The 17176-nt window shown below is 33.3% G+C and overlaps 1 protein-coding gene across 8 annotated transcripts in view; it reads left to right on the top strand.

Moving 5' to 3' along the window:
* The window catches only part of LOC146535975 (uncharacterized), a 134347-nt gene that overhangs the window by 95651 nt on the left and 21520 nt on the right, over nt 1-17176 (top strand). For 4 of the 8 annotated variants that reach the window (XM_085191812.1, XM_085191807.1, XM_085191813.1 and 1 more), the window contains 2 exons: nt 3032-3060; nt 14662-14811. In XM_085191812.1, coding sequence (XP_085047938.1) covers nt 14693-14811 — 119 coding nt within the window. In that variant the 5' untranslated portion in view covers nt 3032-3060; nt 14662-14692. Of the gene's footprint in view, nt 1-3031; nt 3061-14659; nt 14812-17176 lie in introns of all 8 variants that reach the window. The other 4 variants (XM_085191805.1, XM_085191809.1, XM_085191810.1 and 1 more) reach the window with 2 other exon arrangements.

A 17176-nucleotide genomic window follows, 5' to 3' on the forward strand; every position in this document is an offset into this window, starting at 1 on the left:
ACAGTTCTTGGTACAAATGAATTGGAATCGAGGTGTAATGTTAGGTATACTTTCAATGGTCTCTAAAAATTACAAGTTAGGAAACGATAGGTATATATATTGACAAAACATTTTTTTATTAAGGGTGAATGTAAGGGAGATGATTAATTCATTAAAAAAAGACCAAAGTAGCTAGCAAAACATATTTTAATATAATAAATATAAGTTAACAAAGTTGCCCGGTCCCATGTCGCCGGAGCAATTGATTATACATTAACCCAGTCTGAGTGCCGAACAGCATGATAGGCCGCGTACCTCCTTATCGATTGTGCCGTGCTCTGCCAATATTTGACAGTAATTTAGAAGGTTTACCTCAACAAATAAATTTAATGATTTACGCTTTTCCAAGAATATTTTATATGCTCGGTTTTGTGTATATATTATGTTGTAAAGATACCACTTATTAAGGTATATTTATTTATTTGTTAACGCGGAGTTAAGTTCCGCCACTCTGTTGAGTGCTGTCGCAATGCCTCAATATTCGCGGGAATTTAAACTGAAGTGTGTTAATGGGAAGCGGAGTGTCTTAACACTAGGTTCCCAGGTTATAGAAAAAAAACAATGGTTTTAGTTGTAAATCTTTGTGAACGCATTTAGGCCATTCTGCGTATTCAGTCAAAATACCATATTCTTATAGCTTACCCTTCTATTAGTGATAGGTACATATATGTATGTATGTGTGAAATGAGAGCAAGAATGCTCACTGCATTGTCACGATGATATAGCTGCAAGCTATAATATAATGCGACACAAACGCGCAGCGTGCGCAGTTCACTTACTTATAGGTAATCGAATGATATTCAAAGTATATCTTTGTAATAAATTTAATTGAAACAAGATTTTTTATTTAAATTACTAACGTCTTATATTTTTTTGCTATTTGTTACTTAGACCAAAAATGGAGACATAGACAAGTGTTACAAATATATTTTTAATCACAAATTTAAATTAAAATAATATCTGTACAAATTTATATACGTACGAGAAAACTGGAAGAATTTATATTTTAGTCGATTATAGAAGAAATTTGTATAAAATATATCTGCCTATATATACCCACTAATATTCTAAATCTGAAAATATTGACTGATTGAACGCGCTAATCTCAAGAACCACCTACTACTTGAAATTTATATATAAATATTTTCAATCGAGATTGGCTATTAACTATATAACGTCACGCTAACCGTTGACGTTAACGCTCAGAGGGAGCGAGGTACAGTGGAAGATGACAACGGTGCACTTAGACTGTGTCATATTTTTTATCTATTTCCATTTGACGATTTGGGCGAAGTCGCGTATAAAAATTAGTTTGGTTACATAATAAGTTTTACTTACTATTTAATGTAAAGACTTTAACAGCTGATAGTTCTCTATATAATAGCTATGGAGGTCGTATCCGAACGCTACGAGTAGCTCACTTCCTTAACCCTCTGCGGTCTAGTCGGCCATAGATAATACTGCGGATGTTTCAATATTTGCAAGATCCGGATTAAAATATACCTTTTTGGCCAAGCGTTGTGGTCAGTGCGGTTTTTGTTTGTAAGATAGTGAAGGAAGGTTTAAACTAGCTGTTTTATACATACATAAACTGGTTTTAAAGAATTTATTTATTAGTTAGGATAGAAATTGGTAAATTTATACTAATATAAAGTAAAAAAATATGTTTGCTTAAATATGACCATCTTAAAAACTAGTGATTCGAATTGATTGACTCTTTTTCCAAGGCAAGGCAAAGCTATTGCCTTGGTGCCTGCCAGTGTGCTTAAGTCACTCTGTTCCCAACTTTCCGTCCAATTTTCGTAACGGACTGTGTTGAAAGATACACCACATGAGAAAATTGGAAATTATTTTTAAATAAATTGATCCCCCGTATGGTATTTGAACCCACAACCGTCGTTATTACACTCAGATGCCGACCTACTCCGCCACGACGGCCTCAATATATTTAAATCGATTTTTTTACACAATTTATACGATACACATGCCGTACGTAAGTGAATTACATTCACTACAGTGACTGCATTACGTAATAAATACTCTTATAAGAGAGTGTGCTCGAGCGCTTGTCGCAGCAACTTTAAGCTTAAAGCGCTTAAAGATATTTTTAGATTGTCGATTCTTTTTAAAATTTTGGGTTAGAGAGACAATTGAAAACGAGAAGCTTTAAAAACTACGTCATTGTTGCACTGGTTTAAATCTCTTTACTGCCTAAAACGACAAAATTTTAATCTTTATTAAGATTATTATTTTACATTACAATTAATCTATATACATTATATTTTTTATTTATTACTTTAATTAAAATTATTGAAGCTTACTGGGGCAAAGGCCTGCTTGCTACGACAATTCCTCTACGGTTCTTAGTATAGTCGTGGTCATTTCCACGATGCTATCCAATTCCTTTGAACAGCGCATCTGAGCTACACTGCGCCGTCTATTATATTCATGCCTTAAATTTAGAAAAAATATATTTTAAAACATTCAAGAGTATCATTATACTAGTATATAGAAGCAACTCAGGCTCTAAAATCATATTAAACTATGCATAAACAAATAATTGGTAGCTATTAACAACATTTGCATGACAATACAGCGTCGTCTTCGCTTAAATATTGCATTAGAAAATTAGGCCAATGACATACATAATTTTGTATTATGTATGGGCCGTTTTGAAAATGAAAAGCCTTTTGTCTTCCGCCGTCTATTGTACTTTGAAATGGAGCGACTTTCTGAGCCTTCCTTGCCTTCTTCACGTAAATGCACTGTTTTGGAACTGTGTCATCGCCTCGGTACAACTATTTGGCTAATTTTAACTAATTTTGGCGCGAAAATGTTTATCTTAAGTTAATATTATTTCACTTTGTAGAAAAGATTTGCTACAGCTATTATATTTGTAATAAAAGAGAAGAGCTGTAAATGTTTTTTTTACACAGAACATGTATAAATATTAAAAAGACGCTGATATTTATGTTGTTCCTTTTTGTTGCAGGTGTAAAGCAGAAAGAATGTTAAAAAAAGGTTAGTATAGTGAAATGTTACATTATCTGTAGCATGTTATAAAATAAATACGTTTTTTTATTCGTATTTTACATTCGGATATGGCTGGCCATCTTTCATAAGACAATCTTCTTCGTATCTAGAATACTGATACTTTTATTATTACTTACCTCGAAAATACATTTAAATTGTAAAAAATACTACATAACATTTATATGTTAGTTTATACGTTAAGTTGTCTTAAGTCAATACGATAATTGTCTTCTTCTACTTCTCTACCCCAATTACTGCCGAATGCCTCCAGCATTGCGTCGTGAGCGGTGGAACTTAACGCCGCGCTCTGCCTCGTTACTAGAGTGAGAATATGTAAATATTTAATTACCTAATACCTTGAATATTATGCCCCTACGCCACGACTTACCTTACAGTGACAGTTGAACAGTGATCACTTTGCATGTTATCATTTAAAATAAAAAAAACTCGCAATACATCAAATAATCAAATAGAAAAAAAAAAACATCTTTTAATTTCCACTTAAAATGTTTAAGTTAATTTATAAAACAAAAGTTAGGTCATAACAAGTGAAATCTTTTATAAAATTGTAGTAATAGCTATCTTGACTTGAAAATAGTAATTAAGAAATTTGCATACTGTCGCCAGCAGGTTTTATAATTTAAAATGTCCGTGCTTACAATCTGAGGAGGTTTTTAATTTGCATGTAATTTTACAGCTGTGACCCGGTAATGTTCCATGAAAAAGTACTAGGTCTATTAAAACCTTTATAACAATTGTTTCGTGGAAAATAATTTTGCTCGACAAAACTATTTTTTGTTATGTTTGTGTTGTTTATATTCACTAAAATAAGTTGTAATTGTAGCCCTCAAGTCCGTCGGTGTGAACTATAAAACGTAAATCTCGAATCTCTTGATGCTCCCATTCAAGGTGTAATTTCAGTGTCCACATATTATAAGATTTCAGTGTCTACATAAAACATTTTAGTGCCATTGCTTTAACAAAGTAGCATGAATTTGTAAAAGTAAATAAATATATTTTTAAATAATGTATTAGAAATAGTTTGAATTATTAAAAGTACTCATAATTGAATTAACAAATCAACAAACTTATTTCATTCATCATGAAAAAGGTTGTATGTGCGTTCACCAGTTATATAAGTAAAAGATTCCAGCACCTTCACACGACAGCAGTTGAGAAAACTGTCCGCCCGAAATGCTAAGCGAAAGCAAAAACAAGACACCCGTGGCATTCAAGATTTCTTCCAACTTTGCAATTAAAAACATTTGCAATACAAAAAATTCACTGGATCTCTACAGAGTTTCAGGACTACAACTTTCTCTCTTTTCATTCTAAACATTGTTTGATTCATCTTTATCATTTTGCTTACTGAGTATTGTTTTTTTGTTATTTTTCTTATTCTTTTGCTAAAACAACAAAAAAGAGTCCTACTGTTTTAGTTAGTACCATAACGTAAATTAAGACGGAACATTATAACAAAATGAAAAATATTAAAGCTGACAAGGAATTTTTATTTTTTGGAACATTGAATTTATGATTTATTATCTCAATATTATATTTTTCTAGTTCTGTAATACTGTTGCAAAGTATCTGGTAGTTCAAATAGTGCCATATCAAAAATTGAGATGTTATTTTCAATCGTAGTTTGCTATTATTTATTCCGGTCTTTTTTATGTCTTTGTTATGTCTTATAGCTTTCCTGTCCTTTATTTTGATGACGGTTGCGTTTCTGTTATATTATATGAAATTGGGTGTTGCATTCTTGTTTTCTTTGTTACGTAGACAAAACACTAATTTGTCTTGAGATTGCACACAAGATTTTTTTTAGCTTCTCACTATATATTCTTTTGTCACTATATATATTTTTTTCTTATTGAGGAATTGAAAATAATCCGCCATGGTTTTTATAATAAAAAACTTTTCAAAAAATCGCTATCAGTTTAACTTCTATTGTGTAGTCATAATTAACTAATTCAATTTAAATTTACAATGAAGTAATACCAATCAACTATTGACCTGTTTAACAGTTTAGGTCAAAATTATGCTATCATTTATATTGTTATGCAAAGTGAAGTATGTACTCTCTCAGCCGGGCAGGCCGTTGATATGAAATGATTCCATTATAAGTTACTAACTTTTACGTACGGCTTCGCTTATATGATGGCAATAATAGAGATTCTGATACATGACCCATTCTAAGTGTCCGAAATAACTCTGATGTGTGTGTCTGCAGGTCCTCGACTTTTAAGTAACCTATGGTGGGTTATATAAAAAACACGAGGCCAGTCGTGACGCAGGGGCACAAGCTTTCGACTGTTGACGAGACAAGGTTGTGGTTTCGATTCCCACTCGAGGAAATGAAATAATTAATATTTTCAAATAATTTTAATATTCGTGTAGACTTTTAGAAATAAACGTCGTAAAAATATTTTATTTATGTAATTTATCTTTCGCTATTCATAAATCCAATTCAACGTAGGTTTGTAAAGGGCTTACATAATAATTTGGTGTGTGAAATTCGACTATAAAAATATTTTTTAACAAATGTATTTCATTCAAGAGGTTACCAACTAAAATTATTACCAACGCTTTTCGAGTGGCTCTCAACGATAGGGTACCTGAAATTCGCTTGGCTAAGAGTAACCCCCCCCTCATTAATCATTGGCGGCGACAAAGTTTTACGTTTAAGATGTGAAATGTCGTGCATTTTGCTGTTTCTTAATGCTTTTAATTATATCTGTTATTTTGACTTTATGTTTTGTATATAAATATGAGTCTATTTCTAAAAGCTTACTTTTTTGTGTAACGGAAATTTTAAATTATTTATAATAATACGTGTACGTAAACAACGATAGATGATGCAAATTATAAATACGTTGAAAGTGTACAGATTTAGTCACAATGTCCTTATTATTTATTTATTACCTTTGTACATGTAAGATTAGACTATTGTGAGGGAGTGGTGCGTAAGCAGAGGTGTTGGGGAGCTCGAAAAACGGATTAAAACACACCGCCCGCATAGACGAAGTAGCGTTATGTTACTATATTAATAAAATGTGTTTAGTAAAATTATTTATTATAAAAGTAAAAATACTACTCGTAATAAGGATAGATGAGACTGAAATAAAAAAGCCTTAATATTTTTGGGATAATTAATTAATAGGCTTTTTTATTCAAAATTTGGAGTCAATATTGAGAAGTGCTTCAACTCCAGGACCACTTAAGTTGGGGGCGACATCCGATTTGCTTTGAATCTAACAATTCTGATATTTTTAATAATAACCAACGAGGCTTAACATCTAATGGCATGAATATTTATTTTAGTAAGGGAAACATTTTGAATATAAAAATTGAGTGTTGATTTACTCCTAAAAAAACAATTTTGCATTTAAATGTTTCTTCACGTTTTATTATAACTACGTATTATAAAATATTTTTTAATAAAAAGTGTATAAAGAAATTTTTAGCTTTATGTCGTCAATATCACTTCAACCAGACAAATCGAAGAGACACTGTGGTTTTACTGCCGGAGCCATAGCCAACTTTGACAATATAACGGCATAATTTCCTCACCCTTCCAGCACTCGAGTACATCACCTTCCCGTGGCCCCACGTGCGAGTAATGAGCCCCTTTTATTATAGAAGCGCACTGCCAAAGATACGTTATGTTTAAATCTGTATCAAAAAGTTGGTTTAATATTAGTCTTATTGTTATGTAGTACTTCGAACATGAACATGACTGGTACGTAAAAATGTGGAACGGAACGGAAGGAGGTGTGACGAGGGGACCAGAGTGAGAAAATGAAAATAATTAATTCCTCCGAGTAAGATTCGAACCCACATCCTAAGCCCTAAACTTTTTCGAAAATGTAAGACTATTGTTTCTTTTTCTAACACATATTATTGTTAACATTAAGTTTTGGTCTCTTTCGATTAGGTAGGTTTCGCTCTATAAAATTTGGAATATATGCGATGCTTATAATATAGGTATTTGAGGTTTTAACAAAATGCCGCGCTCTAAATTGAACGTCATTTAAGGGCTTAAAAGGTTGAAATCGTAGACACGTAACCTTTACTAATAAAAGGCGCAGACAGTACCAATCGATTGGGCAGGTCGAATCGAAACATACTTAACAACTTTGCTTTTATATAATTCAATGAAAAGTATTCTTATTTTAAGCATTTTTAAAGTGTTATTATGGATTTTTTTTTATTTTCACTTATGATGGAATTTTTAGTTTAACTTTACCACTTTTAAATACCATAAAATAGCTATTTTAAAAAATGCATAAAATGTAAAACACACTTCCATCGTCTTTCAAAGTGATATGGACACTTTTATTATTCTTATCTCTTAAATTAAACGAAAGTGCCTGCAATTTAAACAAGGAGCGGAAGGACTCGTGTCGCACGTACGTAGGGTACTTCACAAATAATAATTTCGTATTCTAAGCGGAGCCCCAAAATATATCACCTTATAAACTGTTAGAAATTCTGCGTTTTTCGGGTTACAAATAATTGTATTTTTCGTTTTGGTACTAATTAAGTGTTATTAACGGAGGCGTAGAGTGAAAGGAAATTATTAAAATACTTTATTTAATTATATATTTTTGTTAAAAGCCCATTTTAGCGTTTATGTTACGCTTATTTTTGTTACTTTGATCTGGTACCGTATAAGTCATCTTACCTTGTGAAGAAAAGCGTGGTACGAGTGGTAAGTAAATTCCCTATGTATTTTATGGCGCGCGACACTAAAACTTCATTTAGGCTTTAAATGTTTAATTTATTGTATGTCTTAGTGTATATGATGGTATATTCCAATATTCCATTGAGATGGAGATTTCATGTTACATTTTTTTACCGAACTGCCTTCATAAATAATAATTATATAAACCTTAAAGAGAAATATGTCACTGCGACGCGACGGTGTGTTAACAAATAACAAATATAATTTTATAAAATACATGTAGGTTAATACTTTAATAGTCGATATATAAACGTTGTCGTCGTATTGAAGTCGCAATTTTCCTCAAATTTTCAAAGCGAAACGTCTCCAGGGAAATAATTTTTCAATGTAATCTAGCGGTGCGATGGATTACGTGAATTAATAAACGAAACACAAGTCCTGTTAAAAGGAAAAATGTCGCGAAAATGCGACTAACTTTTTAATTACTTATTTATTATGCTATTAGGTATACTAATATATTTAAATATTTTTTATGGCATTTAAAAATACTGCAGGTAAAGTTTTGGTTTACCTTTACTGTGGATTGTAAAAAAATTAAATCAAATCAGTTTCACGCTGTATCCCGCACACAACGAGATAGGCAGACGAAACCCAGTGTTAAGACACTCCGTTCCCCATTGCCGAATTTTGGAGGCACTGCGTGTAGAGTGGCAGAACTCAACGCTGCGCTTTGCCTCGACACCAGAGCGAAGAAATGGAAATAATATGTCACTTCCCCGAGTGGGGATCGATCCCACAACTGTCGTCGTTTACAGTCACCCTTGAGTCGCAACGACGCGACGGCGTCAACGATAAAAAAAATGGACAATATCTCAAAAATACTAAGACTTGGAATCATGCTTACCTAAGGGGGTAAAAGTATAAATTTATTTGTCAATTCGATCAATCATTGTATAAGCAAAATTACCTGTTCTTAAGTTATTGTATACTCACTGTACACAATGCCATGAAACCCGTGATAAGGCTTTACTTGCCGTGCTTAATTAGCCAAAAGTGTCCTTAAAACTTTCCAGTAACTACCTGTTTCTTTGAGTTAGTTATGTTGATATACCCACGTCATAGTGTATTGTGAGTGCTTGTGTTTGTTGGTATGGTTACATGCGTAATAGTTTTGAGTTTTGTTTATGAGTTGGACGTTAGATTTATTACAGGAAGTTACCAAAGTTTTGTCATTCTTATTGTATGGGCATGTACATATATAATATACTAGTGGACCCGGACGCGGCTACGCCTGGTTGAACAATAAGAATATTTTCGCGTCGGTCGTACTGTGCTGCCCGTAGGCTAGGTCATTTCGAATCAGTGACATATCCTTAATTATTTATTAGAATGTTATACAGTAAACTATAATTTCAATCTAGATAAAAGTGACTATAATATTTATTTTCATAAGGATGAATATCAAATGTCGCGGTAACGGTTGCGTAGCGACGCGACGGTTGTTATTAACATGGCAGAATAAATTGCATGTCAAATAAGAAAGTACTTTAAAATATATTAGTTTATATGTGTAATGTAATGTTATATAGCCTATAGCACTTCTGAAGAATGCAGCTTTCATACAAAACAAAAACAAAGTAAATCGGACCAGTAGATCCTGAGATCTTAGCGTTCAAACAAACAAACAAAGAAACAAACAAACTCTTCCGCTTTATTATATTAGTATAGATGTTGTATAGTTTATTTGCTTATATTATATGTCGCTACTTGTAAGATATATTGTCGTAATTAATTTGTTTATTATTAATTTTTAATGATTAGAGAGAGACTTATATGAGAAGATAAGTTTTCATGGAATGTGTGTCGATATATTATATATGTGTATGTGTGATATGTGCGTCTAGCAGCTCAAAAAATGTGCAAATATACTCACCAAAAATATAAAAATCGTTTTTGTTAGTATTTTTTCATTGGCAAAAAACGTTTTTCTAAAAATATGTTTTCTAATAGACACATTTATATAATGCCTATAGATTGTTTTATTATAGTACCTATAGATGCATTGACATAACATTTTATGAACGATGATTAAAAGATATGCAAAAAAAATATTTTAAAGAGTCTTGTATGTACCTACTAGAAAAAAACACTTCATACAAAAATGAATACCAATTAAAACTATTTCATTTTACATAAAGAAATGAAGGAAATACAAAATAGGTGAGTAACATAAAAGCGTTATAAAGTCCGTCGCTCAGATCCCGACCCCGCCGGAGACGCACTAATTGGCAAAGTGTTGGGTCTGTCAAGATACCACCCCGGTCACTCAGCAATTAGCGTTCACCAAGCGAAATTAGATCATGTTCTATTCATCTTAACTCTCAATTTCATTTAACTCTTCCCTAGAACTTCATAATGCTCAGTCAACCCCTTAAACTTTATTTCGCGACGACTAGTCTCTCTCTCTCAATTTTACTCTTCCGCTCTGAACTGTCGGTGAGTTTTAGCAATTTTTAGTTTTAACTTGTCCTCTGTTCTACGTTATTGCGCGTTATATGGAAAGGTTGCGTTAAACTGTTTCAGTCTAGACAAGAAGCTATTATTCCGCCAGATCCTGTTCGTGACTTTGTTAGTATAGATTTTAGAATTTTGGTTTAGCGAGAAAAGAGATGTAATAAAAGTCCACGCAAATAAAATTGAGGCCAAGAACTTATATTTTTATAAAATCAAATAATTAAAAGCTAAAAATTCTCTGTTCATAAACCCGGCCAGTTTAAGCTGATAAAATAGTTACATCTACAAGACCGCCATGACATTGATATGACATACTTGGAACGTGATTAGTTACCATTATATTGTTCTTATTATGTTTTACATTATTTGTATAATCGTACATCATTTAATGATATTGAGCACAAAAAAAAAATTTTTTTTTAATTTATTTATAGTGTTTTTTTAGTTTTAGAGCGACCTAGTATTAGGACACTCCGTTTTCCACTTTCCGCCGAAATCTGGAGTCATTGCGTGTTGAGTGGTATATTATTTGTTTCAGTATACGATATAGATTTAGAAGAAACATTATAAAATCTATAAAGATTAACAAATATAACTGCCTTATTCTGCCATATTTGCATGTCCCGATGACGTATATACCAAGCTAGAACAGTTTCGTGAAACTCTTGAATGATTTGCAATTAACCATTAACTTAAGCACGCTACAGCTGTTGTCATGCTTCCTGAGCGCAGTCTTATATTTATAGGTGGATAATTTTAAAACTTCTTTGACCCATCTCTATGAAAAGATTCACTTTCATATATATAGAAGCTGAAACTTTCGTTCTAAGAATAGTTTTTTTTTTCCTTTTTTTTTAGGTTCACACTGTATCCCCCACATGGCAGGGTATGCAGAGAGGACCTGGGAACGTAGATTTCAGACGCTCCGTTCCCATTAAGACACTTCTGTACCTACTCACAGTCGCACACGGGTGTAGGGCACACTTCCATAATTGTTTACCTATATATAGAGATAGATACATGCAGTGGTATAGTGGTATATATATTATACCTACTGCACTCAGTATTCTCAGCAGGGTAATAAGTTGAGTAAACATAGCTTGCCAAAGCAACTTAAGATTCACTGACAAACAGCAATTACTCGAGATCATGAATAATAAACAGGTAGACTCTCTTGGGAATGGAATGGATACGATGAAAATTGTTCTATAACTACTGAATCGGTGCTATTAGCAACCATAAAGTGTGAAAGACCGTCGTGCTTAGTTGTAACAGAGTGAGAGTGGTACTCTGTGTTAGGTGATTGTGACTTCAAATCCTATTAGGAATAACTTATATTTTATATGTAGCTACGTATTTCCTTAGATTAGGTTTGGCAAAGTTGAGTTGCTGATCGAATATTACAGGTTGGAGTACCTAGACTAGAAGGATTCCGGTGTTATTAGTAGGTATTAGTTATCACAGTTCATGAGTTACATCAGGCTGGCTGACAGACAGACGGTGGAGTCTTAGTAATAAGGTCCCGTTTTAACCTTTGGGCACGAAACCCTAGAATTGTCCTAGATTATTTCATATAATGTAATCATTTCATGGACTGGGGATCGAACCTCCAACGTTACATAACGTGTAAACGTTTGACGATATTTAAGACCTTTTCTCATTACGCCACAATGGCACGCACTTGTAAAAACTTATTATATTACAGGCACATTATAAGAAAAGAAAGTTACAAAAGATATTGATTGTATTTTTTTATTATATAATAAAAGAAGATGGGCAAGGCAAGGTGGGTTTTTATTATTATTATAGCTATTATTGTATGTATAATAACTCGGTATACTACAGACGTGTGTAAACAACGTCATGTGCCCATAATATAGATAATACAGCAAATGTATAGGGAACAAAGGTCGTCTTTTGTGTTTTTTTTTCAAATTAGTTATTATTTTTTATAAAATAATTTTAAACAATAATTATTTTTATTAAGTAATTTGACAATTTTATTGAGGCCTTTTTTAATATTTTTTTACCAAAAATATAAAAAATATGTAAAAGAGCTTAAAAAGAGCCACTGGTATTAAATATTTTATAGAACATTTCACGTACTTGCCAGTGCTCGAAGAATTCTCATAACGCACCTACTGTCATAAAAACCAACGTATAGGGTGAAATTAGCAAGCAGTAAAAGAGAACATTTCCCCGGAGTATTTAAAAGAACAAATTGGCGACAAAGAGCCAGGGTTAGGCGGAGGCAATAAAAGCGTTCTATACGAGTATAAATATAATTCTAGGTTCGCGCCGGGCAAACTTTACTTGCTTTGTTTTAAGCCGATTTTTGTTTTTTTTTTGTTTTCGTTTTGTGTGTTTTATTCACTTTTGTAATTGAATTTGTTTGATTTTGACACATCTTCTTTAGATTGTATTTAGTTATATTTTTTTCCGTTCTCGACTTTCCGCTTGCTAATTTTCGAGACTGAGTTAAATGGCGAAATGCTTTGTGTTGTTACCAGAGGGGCAAAACGATAACGGATGCTACAAAATAAATAAGTTTCTTACAACCGTATAAGAATTTGGCCTTAACTTAATAAGAACGAATGGCTTAGAAGTTATATTTGGCTCTTATTATTAGAATTCCTTCAAGTTTTCTAACATGTTATGTACGTTTCTATATGACGTAAGTGTAGAATACCACTTTATTTCTTGTGACTTCTGTGACTTTATTCATATTTCGTTTAAAACACAAGTAGTCATCTACTTATGTTTTCTTTATTTTCTTGCAATTCACGCAAACGAAGTAACGAGCGGTCACTAGTATTAATTATAAGCTTTCCATTGTAAAACTAAAAACTAATACAACAAATACATTAGTTACGCTTTCAAAGTTTCATACATGATTCTTAAAACGAACGTAGAAAACAAAATTTAAACTTGTAGACCGAATCGCATACGTAATTAAAGTGTTAATAGCTTATACAAGTAAGTTGATCGTTTCGATTCACAATATTATTGATCGTACAGCTAGTAGGTGCCAGCCGGCTTGGCAACGTCAGCGCTCGTGCCATGCGGTGTGCCCCACGCTCTGTCGCTTCGAGTTTTTTACAAAGTTGCGTTTTTTTTACCCTAAAAAAAGCTTTAAAAGCTTTATTTTTTTATACTTTTACGCTTAGCTTACTTTGTCGCTTGGTATTTTTTATAAAAAAATTTTTTTGAATTGTTTATATTAATTTATCTACTATGACTCTCGTTTGAAAGCCTTAAGCCATTCTACTCATGGTGGCATCAGGTTGATTTTTACGTATAATTTTTTACGGTCTATACATATTACATATTAATTCTAAATGGTCTACCACATTATGATAAACCAATCAATCAAACTACAAAATCTTAATACATTTTTTAAACTTCAAAGTCTAAGTTACTTCCGTTCCCCATTTTCCACCCAAATTTTGAGACATTTCGTTGAGTGGGCGAACTTAATGCCGCGTTTTTCTACCAGAGCAGGAAAATAAAAATAATTTAAATGAGATCATCGGAGGGCCTCCATCGACCCCACAATCGTCAATCAATTCAATCGTTCAGCCCTTGCACCACAACGGCTGAAAATTATATAAGCTTATACAATATTGTACTTTATTTTATACAAAATCCATATAAATAAATGTTTAGCATTACACAGTAGCCACAATGCTAATGTAGAATCGATTTTGTTTTTGGCAGCACGAGCCGCGTAACGTGCGGCATGCTCCAATACGGATTTCATAGAAATGTGAATGCGTTAAATATTTTAACTGGAATACATTTTCACTTAATAATACATTTAGTTTGCTTAATTGTGATTATTATTATTTGTGAATTATTAACGAATGTTCCCCATTTTCCACCGAATTCTAAAGGCATTGCGTGTAGAGTGGCGTAATCGAACCCATGACCAGTCGTATTCACAGTCGCACACCTGTGCCCTGTGACGCGACTGCCTTTACTAATAAAATAACAAAGAATGCATAAAGGTAAAATAAAATATCCATAAAAGACTATAAAAATAATATATTATACTCCCTCTAAAAGGATAACGTACCTATATGTAAGTCAGGTGATGTTATTACGAGCTCGGGTGGTGTCGGTACTGCCCGGTAGGTATCCGTGTCCGACAGCTGGCCTGGCCGGTTTCTGTGGTAACGCTGACAGGTGCACTTTAGTTGCCAATAGATTTATTGCATAGATATTATTGAATTATACGTATGGCCTTTGCTGGCTAATATCTATTGGTATGGGGTTTTATTGGATTTCTGGCGGGACAAGGTGTAACTTTTTTTTAATTTATAAGTAAGAATTCCTAAAACACAAAACGCAAGCAAATGATCGCTAAACGAGTGGCGTTGCCGGTAGAGGCGGAGGCGGCGTGACGGCGGCGCCGGCGACATGAGCTCGTGCGCGCTCAGGGACGCCGCGGGCGACTCCACGCCCGGCTCCGACACCGGCGAGCGCATCACCCGCCTGTTCCCCAAGTGCAGGCCCAAAATGCAGCACCAGCACGACAGGTTAGATAACTATTGAATGTTATTGTGTCGCCAGAATTCGACGGAAAGTGGGGAACGTAGAACGTAGTAGTGTCTTTATGAAAACGGAGTGTCTTAACACTAGGTGCCTCCTGCCTACACTATTAATTGTTATACAACAGTTAACAATTAAGTTAAGTGTTGATTTTTAATTGATGCACAAATGATCTGTTGTTAATAGTTATAAGTTGATAATTAATTGCAATTAAAATTTTACACATTTGAAGTTAAAGCTATATTTAGATAAATTGTGTTTTTTTTTCTTTAGTTCCTCGCTGTATCCTCCATATAATAAGGAAGATAGAGGGAACCTAGTGTTAGACACTCCGTTCGTCACTTTTCGCTGAATTCTTAGGCATTGCGTGTTGAGTACCGAAACTCAACGCCGCTCTTTTACTTTTGCTTTTTAATTTTATAATTACGTATTTTTATTAATTTTAATAAGACATTGATAATCAATCCCCTTATAATTTGACGAGTCAAGCAAGTGTTAATATGAAAATGGTAGTGTCCAAAGTGTAAAGTACCAAAATTAATTTATATTTTATTTAAAAAATAAAATATTTACGTTTTTAGAAAAACTACCCCTTGCCTTGATAACTTTCTATGGCGAAATTCAATAGTAAACTATTGAATAGATGCAACTTTCTATAACACCAAAACTTAGAAAACGCCTAAAATTCTAAGATTGCGATCGTTTCACTATCGATCCATAATCATTATAAGCCGTAGCTGAAAATGAGTGTAATCACCGTTTCGCGTGTCGATACATAGCTGCCGGCGCGCGTTGGTAGCACGTAACGACCTACTTGCCACCAACTTTCTGATTTCCAACTAACCGCAAGGCAGGCGCCGGGCAAGGGGAGCCCTTTAATCAGGATGTGAGATGCAGAATGTACGTGGAAATGTTGCCCTGTCATTTGTATGTTTGTGGCTGATTGTAGCTGAAGAGGGTTTTTTTAAGGATAATTTTATGAAATTATTTAGGTATATGATAGACGAAGTTTTCGGCTTACAAAATTAATACTATCGGGCTAGTAGTTAAGCGAGCAAAAAGTTTCGTGTAGACTTCGTAGCATTGCGCGACGCCTGCGGTATGAAATTGCCTACCGTTTGAGTGTGCTAGTTTAAATTTTTATGTAAGCAGATTTTACAATTATAGTTGTTATATGTACATTCTATCATTCAGTATAATTTTCTTTTTATGTTCAAGCGTTTTCTTAAAAAGGAAGTTAAAAGAACTTGATTAATCATTCAGTTATATGTTACATAACATCACCATCTGGCCAGAAAAACCTTTTATTTTTTAAGTTTCACGCTTTGTTCCACATTTAGCAGGAAAAAATGAGGGAACCATATAGCAGAGTGCATACTCTATCTCTAGGGAACCTAGTGTTAAAACACTCTGTTCTCTCTTTTCCGTCTAAATTTGAGATAGCACATGTTGAATGTTGAAACTCAAGGTCTCCCTATAGTCGCACCAGAGGGAGGAAATAATAATAAAAAATAATAATAAAAAAATAATAATAAAAACAATACCTTTTTAATATACAGTTTTCTAGATTTTTTCTCATGGAATTTGGAATTGAGTTGTATTTTGCAAATGTATTTGTTATAAATATTAGCTGGGTCATCCAAAAATTTGTATTCAGCCATTCTGTTAAGGCGGCCATTTGAATAATATTGTTTGTTTGTAATTTCATTGTCATCAGAATCGAAATCGTAGCCGCTGCATACTAAAGCTAAAAAAAATATTCCAACGAACAGCGCACCTACATCATGTTAAATATATTTAAAACCAGCCAATCCTTTGACAATCCCGACCTAAAACCTCTCAATGCTCAATACTTATAAAAACTTAGTTTAAAACATGAAAAAGAATTGTTAATGGATTTTTGGCTGCACTCTACTTAGTCTTGGCAAACATTCAGTGTGTTTGCGTCTCTGTCCTATTAAAGTACCTAGTAGTGGCTACTACTACGTTTTTGCAGATTTATGCAAGTAGGTCTTATTAATGACTAAAACTTTGTTTAAGCGTTGCACTAATAAATTACGTATTCTACTTCATTACTTAGTAACGGTAGCGTACGATGCCAGCTTGATATATGAGTGCAGTTAATGAGCGGTGATTCATTTTGTGATATTTTATTTTTTTTACTGCGTATAGGGTATGTATGCTTAGGTCAGACGTTAGGCGTAGTGATATTTAATGTAGTTGAGACGGTAGGCGGGGGTTCAATCCCTGCTAGGCACTTCAGATTTGTTTTTTACGTGGTTTTGTAATAAAAAAAATATAGGTTGTAAAATTAAATATAGGAATAATTTTGTAGCAGATGAAATTCCTCGT

This window comes from Heliconius melpomene, chromosome 10 (assembly GCF_056956725.1).
Source record: "Heliconius melpomene rosina isolate 202511_hmr_F chromosome 10, ASM5695672v1, whole genome shotgun sequence".
Classification (NCBI taxonomy): domain Eukaryota; kingdom Metazoa; phylum Arthropoda; class Insecta; order Lepidoptera; family Nymphalidae; genus Heliconius; species Heliconius melpomene.